Here is a 10,371-nt window from a genome sequence, read left to right as displayed (position 1 = left end):
CTAGAAGTAGAATGGTGTGCACACCATGTGGACTGTTTTAGGAGAAAGGGACCTCTATGCTGTGTCCCTCTGGAATGATTGATACCCCCAGGGTGACTTCTAGGAAGGAGGGGCGGGTCTTGGGCAGAAGGGGATTCACTTTCTGCCGTGCATCCTTCTGTATAGTTATTTACTGTGTCTGTACATTTCTCCAAAAAACAAAGCTTATCTTCTGTTGGATGATTCTTTAGCCGAGTAGGTGGAGGACTCAGCCACCAGGTTTCCTGTGGAAGACGCTGGACAGTGCTGGAAGCCCCTGGGATCTTGGGTCTCAGGCCTCTCCTGGCCCTGCCCACTGACGCGCTCACCCCCAGGTGTCACTTAATGGGAGCTTTGGGGGAAGGAGCCAGGGAAGGCACAAGGACAGAGTGGCCACGGGGTAATCTTGTCCCTCTTTCCCATGTGGAGCCTCCTGGCTAGCAGCTGGATAACGGGGGCTTTGAAGCATGGTTATTGGTGGCAGATAGTGGCTCGTCCATTAGTGGCCTAATAGTGTTGTCTGCCGGTGCCCACTTGCATGCACGAACCTCTCTGTGTGTAGTGGGGGTGAATAATCCTCAAATTGTATTTGATTTCTGCAGTGTATTTCTGTATTTCTATTCAAAGTTGAATGCATCTGATTTTATGGGAATTCATAACAGTTCAAACGAAATCGTGGCACCCTGCTGTGAAAATCTCTCACTCCTCAGAAAGGGAAACTGCTCACATGTTCCTCCTGCCCTGTCCTTCCCCCTGCTCTGTTCCAGGATGCAGGGCCCCTCTGCCCTTGTACCTCCTGCCCAGGCTGCAAGGAGTGGCAGGAGCTAGTGGCTGCGGGGGTCCTGCGCTGGGCAGACCCATTTCTTCCCATGTCCTTTGTGACCCAGAGGTGCTTGATGAACCCCATACAGATCTGCAAGAAACCTGGCTTTCTCTAACCCGGGCAAAGAAGTGGGTCAGGAAGGAGGAGCCCTCCAGGGAGGGCCACAGGCCTCACCTGGGCAGTGGGCATCTTGTGGGTACATTTCCTGGGTGTTGCAGAGCCCAGCATATGTGTATATGTGACAGTGAATGCGGTTGGCCTTGGGGACATGCTTTCCTTTCCAGCTGCGAGTTTTCTGTCCAGAAAGGGTGGGGTCCCTCACTCACTGTGGGACCCCTTGCAGACCTGGGCCTGGTGTTAGCCTACTGTGGCCCTCGGGGTGCCCGCAGGTGGGAATAGGGAGTCCTGATCACAGGAAAACTCACCCTTCCTCGTCCCAGAGTGGGACACAGGTAGCCTTGGACCCGGGACCCACTGCCCCAGACAGAGGGAACCCCATGTCTTAGAAGTGTCCATGTGCTGGACAGGCAGTGGGCAGCCAGAGGAGGGTTGGGAACCCTCAGAGCTGTGAAAGGCCTCCCTGGGGTGCAGATCTGGGGCTGTGGGAAATTAGGGAAGAAATGTCTAATGAGAGTTGTGTATCTGTGCAGAGACTGGTGAGGTTTTGGTAGGGTGGACATGAGCCAGGCCATTCACTCTACAAAGATTGGTGTTTATGATAAGAAATGTGGAAAAGGCAGAAGGTAGGTAGAAGAAAGCAAAGCCACCATAGCCTCACCCACTGGTGACACCGTGGTGTCACATTAACAGTGTGTACGCACATCTACCCCACTCCACACGACTGTGTTTGCTGCCTGTGGATGTCCTGGGGTTGAGCCCTACCCCCGGGAGATCTGGAGGCTCCAGTGTCCTAAAGAACAAGCAGTGGACAGCTCTGTGGCTTGGCGTCCATGCACAGCCACCATGGTGTCTCACTGCTGTTCAGAAGCGGACATGCAGCGCCCCGGAGCTCCGCAGGTTTCAAAGGTGGATCGCTCCTCTGCCTTAGCTCAGGTGCAGGGGCCTCACTGACCTTGCCGGGCTTCTGGCTCTCGGTGCCTCTGTTCCTCCACACTGGTGACCCACCTCCCGCTCTTCCAGCCCAGCCTCAGCCCCGTGCACCGGGCCGTGTGTCCCGCTGCCTGCCCACCGTGGCCACGTGGCTGTTGAGAGCCTTGCAAACGTGCTGGGTCCCCGCTGGACGGCTGCTCCTGTCCTTTGGCAGCCGCACTGCAGCCTCCTGCCCTGGCTAATGCAGTGCCATCTCCAGGGGCTTGGGGGCTCCCTTCATCCTTGCACAGTCACACCCTCTCTCGCAGGAAATCCTCTCAGCTCTGCCTTGGATATGTCCAGAGTCTACCGGGGCTCACACCGCACCCCTGCAACAAGCCCTGATCATCCCGGCTGGCGTCTCTGCAGCATCCTCTGCACCAGGCTGCTACTTCTGACCTGGGTCCTGTGGGGCAACCTCAGCACAGCAGTTGGCTGCTTTCAACTTATGTCACCCATGTCTCTTGTTTGTTCATAGTCAGTGGTCTGCAGAGTGCCTATAATGGCCCTTTTCTGTGTCTGTCTCTCCCACATACCCCATTTTAGCTACACTGGCCTCGAGCATACCATGTACCCTCCTGTCTCAGGACCTTTGCACAGGCTGTTTCCTCTGCCTGGAGTGCTCTTCTCGCAGGTGTCTGCATGGTTGTTGTCCTGCTTCTTCATATTTCCCCTAATTAGTGATAATCAGGTCACCCCTCCCTTGTTCCTTTCCCCTTTCCTTACTACACCCTCTGCTAGCACACTGTGTGCTTACTCCCCTCCCCTGGGCAGGAGCTTTACCTTGATCTTTTTGGAATCCTTGGGGCCTGGCACACAGGGCACACACGTGCAGTATGGATGACCTGGCCTGGGCCCTGGCTGCAGGAAACCTCTGCCTGCATGTCACCAGCCCTCTGGGCCTATGTAGGGGTTCAGTGGGATGTTGTGGGGTGGTCACTCTGCTGTGGGTGTGACTGCAGGGTGCCGTAACTGGACCCTCCCCAGAGCATCCCCACCTGCTCTCGGCTGTGCCTGGCTGAGCAGTGGACAGGAGAAGACGGGTCGATGTGGGCGGGGTTGCTCCCTGTCTCTGGGAGATCGCAGTCAGCTCCTGCCAGCGACGGGGACAGTGCTGCAGGGAGTGGCAGGGGTGAGCTGGGGAGTGACAGGATCACCTCCTGATGCGGCATTGCCTTCCTGGTGCCAGTTCCTAGAATGATGCCTTGGAGAGGCTGGCAGCTGGGAAGGGCGGAGCACCAGGAGCCCTGGCTGAGTCCCTTCATCTTGGCACGGGCAGCCTAGCCTCCCTACGGCCTCAGCACACTGGGAATTGAGGAGGTTGGGATTCTCATCCAGGTCCAGCTCCCCACCAGCCCCCAGCTAGGCCTCCTCCAGGACGCTGTCCGAGCTCAGTACAGCTTGTGGCTGAGGCTGGGAGCCTAACCATAAGGACATCAGAATTTGGTTCAAATCCAAACTTGCCTGCTTCTTAGCTGTGTGATCTTGGGCAAGTTTTTGAACCTCTCTGAGCCCCGGCATGTAGAGCACACTGTATATCATAGCGCCTGCCGTCTAGCAGCAGTGTTGTGAATCTTTGACATCTGTGCAGCTGATCCAAAGCCCTCTCTGAGAGCCCTGGGCAGTGACAGTCTGTGTCACTATCTGACACCCAGCATATGTTTCCAGCCATTCTCATACCCCTGTGCCCCCACAGTGCCCAGCACAGTTTGGCATGATGAAGGACGGTGGGAATTAGCAGCCCCCAGTTGGCTTTGGAGGCCTGGTTGTGTCTTTTGGGCAGAATTCAGAGATTTCTGGAAGGTTTTCCACAAGAGGGCCCTGTAAGTTTTCCCCCACCTCGATGTCCGCTCAGGACACAGCCTGAGAGAGTCCCCTCTGGGTGCAGACTGAAGGGATCTGAGGTCCAGGCCTGCTCTGACCCTCTCCCGCAAGATCTTGGCAGAGATGTGCACCTCTCCCAGGCAGGTCTCTGACAGGCCTCAGGCCAGGCAGGACACCCCGCACAGAGGGTGTGTCTGTGTCTCCTGACTGGTGGGAGCCAGGTCTCTTCCCCAGGGTGCTTCAGGCTGGCGTGGGAGGAAGTGCCAAGCTGTGCCAGGTGTGGACGGGGATGCCCAGGAGGCTAAGGAGCAGCTGCAGCCCAGGGCAGAGCAAGGTTGGGCTCTCCCAGGGGATCTCTGCTGCTCATTGTGGCCCCAGTCCAGGGGAACCCGGCAGGCAGAGGCAGCATCCATCACCACACCCAGGCTGGTGTTCGGGGCCGGAGCCATGGCTGTTTCTGGGCCTTGTGTTCCTCCGCATTGCCGGAGAGCCAGGGGAAGCACAGGGCCTGGGATCTCAGGGAAAACCAGTAGCAGGACTGGCCCAATCTGGCCTGGGCACTTTGCCTTGACCTTTAGAGTTGATGCCCCCTTGCCCGTAGCAAAGGATGGAGACAGTGGGACAGAGCTCAGGGTGTCCTGCTTCTGCACAGGGCTGTGTCTGACCACCCTGACTGACAGATGGGGTTACCAAGGCACATTGCGTGCCTCTGAGAGGAGGAGATGAACAGAGATTAAAGGAGAGAAGTCGGGAGGCCCAGTGTGCTGCTGCCTGAGCCGGCTCTGAGGGATTACACTGGCATGGGTGCTGGGTGCACAGGCTCCCTTCTTGCTGGACATGCATCCCACTGATCGTGTATTGTGCTCCCCCAGGGAGAGACTATGCCTCAGCTTCCATAGAGGAGACAAGGAGCAGAGCATGGTGTGATGGGAAGATCCCAGGCAGACTGTGTTCCATTCCCAGAGGGACCTTTCTGAGCCTCAGTTTCCTCATCTGTAAAATGGGGACAAGGATATCTACTTCAGAGAGATATTTTGCAAAACTGAGCAAAAATAAGGGGTGTGTTCCTTTTCTTCCTTCCTCCTTCCTTGTTCTGACACTTCCTGTCACACCCATTGGGACAGCACTCATTCTCTAGCTATTTGTGGGTAATGTTCTTAGCAGATGTTTAATTCTCGAGACATCTGGTTTGCAAAGGCAGAGGGCTGGAAATTTTTTTCTCCTAAAGACACTCACTCATGGGGAGATGTCAGATTGTCGCTTAATTGCTCTGTGCCTTGGTTTCTCCACTTGTAAATCAGGGATAATGCTAGCAATGCTGGCTCCTTCTCTGCAGCGTGTGGTAAGATAATGCAGGATAACAGATGGGAAGTGGTTTCAACATTTAGCAAAAGGCATCTTGCTCAACCTTGCTAGTAGTTAGGGAAATGCAAATGAAAACAGCAACAACTCATCGTTTTTCATGGGTCTGATTGGCAGCTATTTAAAAGAGGGATCACCTCCAGGTGGGCACACAGGCACTCCCGTACACTGCCGGGGGACTGAGAATGCCTCTCACCGCCCCAGAAGGCAGTGTGGCAATAGCTAACGGGAGTTTACATCCACGCGCTGGGTTGTATTTAATTGACCCGGCAACCCTACTGTCGGAGAACCAAATTAGACACAGTTCCAGATAGAGATGTCCGTGGTGGCACTTCCTGTGGTGGCAGGAACCTGGCAGTGTCTAAAAGCCCATCAGGAGCGTAATCTCCACAGTGACACATCCATCCCGGGAGCCATTGTTGGTGTGCAAGAGAAGGCTCTCTATGCATGTCAGCCTGGAGTGCTAACACAGTCTGTGGACTGTCGTGACCTGAGAAAAGCAAATGGCTTTTTTTGTTTTTGTTTTTGTTTCTTGAGACAGGATCTCACTATGTAGTTCAGGCTGGCCTTGAACTCACGGTGATCCTCCTGCCTCAGCCTCCTTAGTGCAGGGATTACAGGTGTGCACCATCACTCCCAGAAGAAAGAACTACTTCTGAATTGAATTATTTACCAACATTTAAAAATTGAATTCATACAGATGCCCAGTTTTGAGATTTTTGTTGAGAAAAAAACAGAAGCACTGGCCACACTGGGCCCACATTCCCTCTTGGCTGAACCACATTAGCAGCTGCCACTTTTGGACAGAGCCTGCGTCCTGAGTGGCTGTCACTCCGGCCGGCAGCCAGAGTCTCCCTCCTCGCACTTCCTGCCTGGCCCCTACAGGGGTTTGGCTTGCGAACCTCTGTAATGGGTCATTAGACTTAGAGGGGGGAGTGCAGGGGGTGAGAGAAGAACCCAGCCTCTATGAGTCACCTGCATGAGGACCTTCCGTCTTCCTGCAGCTGCTCACACTTTATATTAAGTGCATCTTAGGCGGAATATGAAAGAGCCCCACGGACCGTCACGGGTTGTGTCAGTCAGTAGCCATCAGTGGGGTCACCTCAATGTCCACTGAGGACAGGTGACAGCAAGTCCCCTCCAGGTGCAGACTGAAGGGGTCTGAGGCCCGGGCCTGCTCTGACCCTCTCCCCGCAAGATCTTGGGAGATGTGCACCTCTCCCTGCAACTGGAGCCCTCTCTCCAGCTCCACACACCTCGCAGCGTCTCTCCAGGTCACTTGGTGGGCTGGGGCGCACTGGGAATTGAACACAGGGTCTTTCCACTGAGCTACATCCCGGGCCCTTTTTATTTTTTGTTTTGAGAGAAGCTCTCACCAAATCACTGAGTTGCCCAGGCTGGGCTTGAACTCATGTTCCTCCTGCCTCAGCCTCCCAGAGTGCTGGGATTCCAGGCATGTGCTGCCACACCTGGCTCCGAGCTGAATATACCCCCTGTGCCTGTTCTGAGGTTTGCCAGTCTCCGCCTGGTCAGCCCTGTCACACTCAGGTGATCTTTGCATTATGCCCAGGACTGGGGCGTGGAGAGAGCGAATGACACAGACCCTGACTTTTTCCTTCATCCCCATGGGAGCTGATTCCTCCCCTTCTCAGGCCCATTTTCCCTGGCACTGTAGAGGTGAGGGTGCTCGAGGGCTGCAGAGTCACCCCCACTGGGAGGATGTATCTCACCCTCTTCTTCTCTGTGTCCCCAGGAGCCATGAGGGGCCACGTGGCTGCCAGCTGCCCTGTGGTCTGGCTGTTTGTGCTGATCTCCGGATGCTGGGGTAAGTCCAGCCCTCCCCTCTCTCCCCAGGCTAGCGGTGTGCAGGCACGGCTCGGCTTGTGTCCTGGACCCTGGAGACTGCCTTGCTCTGGGTGACAAAAGACACCTTTCGCTGTCTAGGCTTCAGTTGCCTTCTGCAACTCGCACTGGGCTGAAAATACCAGCTGTCTAGGGCACAAGAGAGCATGGGAGGAGTTGAGAAATACTTAGACTCTGCGCTCTGTGGCCGTGAACTGTCCTTCTCCTGGGCACAGGGCCAGGCCACAGTTCTGTCCTGTTTCATGGCCACTTTTTGAGCACCTCCTGGGCCCGACTCTGGAGGATGGAAGATGTCACTCACCCTCCAGGAGCCCGGAGTCTGATGGGGGAGGCCACATGCAGGGTTTGCTACAGTGCAAGCTACAGGGTGAATGGCGTGGTCACAGGGACTTCCAGGAGCCATGGGAAGATGGGCGGCCCCGGGCTGTGGAGCCAGAAGCCAGAGGCAGGCTTTTCCCTGGGCTTTGAAGACTGAGGGGAGTGGGAAGAAGGCATCCTGGAGGGGACACAGCCTGAGTAACGGTGGGCAGCCGGGAACTGTTCTTTCTGCAGGGACACTCCCTCCCCCTGCCGCTAGGGCCAGCTATGGGGCCCACAGAGAAGGCCAGAAGGACCGGGCCTCCTTGTCTTGTGGCCCTGCACAGTGGGTGTCGAGGAGGAAAACAGCTCCAGGCTGCTCCAGAGGCACGGAAGGCAGCCCGTGACCACAGGCACGTTGTGTGTGGAGTTCCCCCGGGCCGAGGCGTCCCCAGGGAAGAGCTGTGGGCACGGTGCCTGGCGACACAGGCAAACACATTCCTGGGGCTGGGGCACTCCTTCTCCACTCCCGGGAGCTGCTGTTGCCTCTGGAGGAAGTGGCAGCCTCGTACTTGCTGGAGTGTCGCTAGCATGCTGCAGCCGAGGAAGGTCCCCTCTCCTTGTCTGCATTCTGGGAGGATCCCTGCTGGAATGTCTCCTGCAGCAGGGAACTCACCCGCACCCGGGCAGCCCTGGATTGCAGCACAGGCGCAGACTCAGAGAGGCAGAGCAGGAGCCTCAGACCCTCTGTTGACCCTCAGAGGAGAATCGGAAGCCTATAGAGGCCACTAGCCCAAGGTCATCCCTCTGATCCTCCAAGGGGCTTGTGTCAGATTTCCACCCTGCCCGCCCTCTCTGTCTCATGCAGGAGGCCTCATCAGGGCAGCTCTGGCCCCTCTGGTTGGTGGGAGACAGGACACTTGTCCTGGTCTCCCCAGGTACTCCATGGCCTTGGACGTTCCTCCCTGCCACCCTGGCCTGTTCCTCTCACTTTGTCCACCTCTTATGGAGACACACAGATGTGAGATACAGTGAGTGCCACGTTCTAGCCGGCCCTGTGGGATGCATCTGTCTCCCTACCCTACCCCTAACCCTAACTCCAAGCTCTCAGGTGAGGGTGGTTCGTGCACTCAGCATGCGCACAAGAGAGGAGCACCTGCCTGGCCTCACCCGTCGGGTCCTACTGCCACTTGGGTCACAGGGCCCACAAGCACAAGTTTCTGAACCTCCCCAAGCTTTAAATTCCTTCTCTCTGGTGTAGGAACCAGATAGGACTTCCCTTCCTCAGCTTCGAATGGTCCTATGAATATGTACTTCAGTTGCTTACAGTAGTGCCTGGCACACATTAGGTGCTCAAAGAACACATGTTCAGTGTTAGCTCTATTAGCAGCAGTCATCTTTCTCTAAGGGGAGAGAAATGGAATGCAGAAAACAGAAAAGCTAAGTAAGGCCACCTAGCAGCTCTGTTGGAAAACATTGGTGATGGGCCTCTCGGCATTGCCTCTGTATTCGGGACCCCACTGTCTCATTGCTGGCCACATCCACACTTCCTGGTTCCCACCCAAAGCAGCCAGTGCTGCTCCTTTAGCACGGTGGGTGGCAGACAGCCTTGGGGACTGAAGCATGTTTCCTGTACCATCTTCCATGCCGCTCATCTGCCTGCACTTGCCACCCCCTGTCCTGTCCTGCCCCACCTGGTTCCCCCGGGACTCTGGCCCTGGCGGACGCCTCCTCCCACCCCTGGATGTCAGAGATCAGTTGGGTCCACATGCTGTCAATGCCGTCATCTTCAGCCCATCGTCTCCTCTCTGCAGAATCCTGCCCTTTGCCCTGCCTTTTCCCAGCCACCACACTCCTGGCTCTTGTCATTCTGGGGGACCAGCCCGCCTCAAACCCGGGCTCAGCTGCCTGCCACTGGTCCAGAAGCCCTGAGGCCCATGCCATGGTTCCCAGGGAAGGTGTTTCCAGTCCTGGTATTCCGGTGTCCTCCTCTGGCAGGCACTCTCCCTCACAGGTGGGGCTGTCTGGGCATACCGTAGTGGGCCCTGGGCAGCCCCAGGCCTCCTGCCTCCTCTGTGTGCAAACCCTTGTCATTCCACACACCGGCCCCTCCATGCCTCTGCTGGCTTGGGCTCCACGGAAGGGGGCTGGGGAGGGCTGAGGCGCCAGGCATCGCTGATGCTGCTGTGGGCCCAGGTGGGTGCGCACCTGTGGGCCGGGCACAGAGAGGCCGTGTTGGGCCCAGAAGAGGCGATTTTCCTCTCTCTGAACTCACCTGCTGCCCTCCCTTTCTGCCGGTCCACACACATTCCCACCTCCCTAGAGACCCCGGAGCTCCTGACGCAGCGGTTTGGCCTCTGGTGTATGTGGCCTTCGTGTTTAAAAAATGGTTTTTAAGAGGGTAAGTCACCTCTCTGCCCTCCCTCTCTGCCAGCTCTCCCAGTCCCTAGTGCCTGCGATGGCAGCCCAAGGCCCTGCAGCCACCAAGGGTGACAGGCCTGTTCTGAGAATGCAGGTTCCGCTTGGCATGCGGCAGGTGACACTTGTCCCTGAGTCCCTGCCCAGTGGCCCGTGCTGAGCCCTCAGCCACTGATTATCGGCAGGTCCTGTAAAAGGAGATTTCCAATGAACGATGCCACCCCAGGCAAATGTGCTTTTTCTTGCTGGTTTCCCATACCACCCCCAAGCTTGCTGCTAAGTTCCAGGGCACCCCGGGTCTTCTGCCTCTGCTCAGCGGCTTTCTGCTTCCCCATTTGGGGAACCCAAAGCCCCCAGCAGGGATCAGAAGCCTCCCCCTCTGGCTGTGGAAGCAGCACCTTTAGTAATGACAGTGTTAATAGAGCTACCATCTATTGAGTGCTTGCTGTGTGCCAGGAGGCACGGCACAAAGCACTGTATGTATATAATTTCATTCAATCCTTGGGTTAGCTATGAAGCAAATCCTAATATCACTGCTACCTTGCACATGAGTAAACTGAGGCATAGGAAGATCGTGTGGCAGTAAGAGGGACAGGGAGATTTCAGAGAAGGTGAGGTCCTCAGCCACTAGCCTCTCCCTGAGGTTGCTATGTGTATGTGTGGGTGCAGATGGACCC

At 56.4% G+C, this 10,371-nt stretch overlaps 1 protein-coding gene across 7 annotated transcripts in view; it reads left to right on the top strand.

The window, feature by feature from the left end:
* Positions 1–10,371, top strand: part of Cdh23 (cadherin-related 23) — a gene marked incomplete at its 5' end in the record, with an annotated part of 360,927 nt that overhangs the window by 29,679 nt on the left and 320,877 nt on the right. For all 7 annotated transcript variants that reach the window (XM_005390029.2, XM_013516828.1, XM_005390030.2 and 4 more), the window contains 1 exon segment: positions 6,870–6,941. In XM_005390029.2, the coding sequence (XP_005390086.1) occupies positions 6,875–6,941 (67 nt within the window).

The sequence above is a fragment of the Chinchilla lanigera genome, unplaced genomic scaffold (genome assembly GCF_000276665.1).
Source record: "Chinchilla lanigera isolate Chin_1 unplaced genomic scaffold, ChiLan1.0 scaffold00036, whole genome shotgun sequence".
Taxonomy (NCBI): Eukaryota; Metazoa; Chordata; class Mammalia; order Rodentia; family Chinchillidae; genus Chinchilla; species Chinchilla lanigera.
This window is presented reverse-complemented; position numbering and strand designations above follow the sequence as displayed.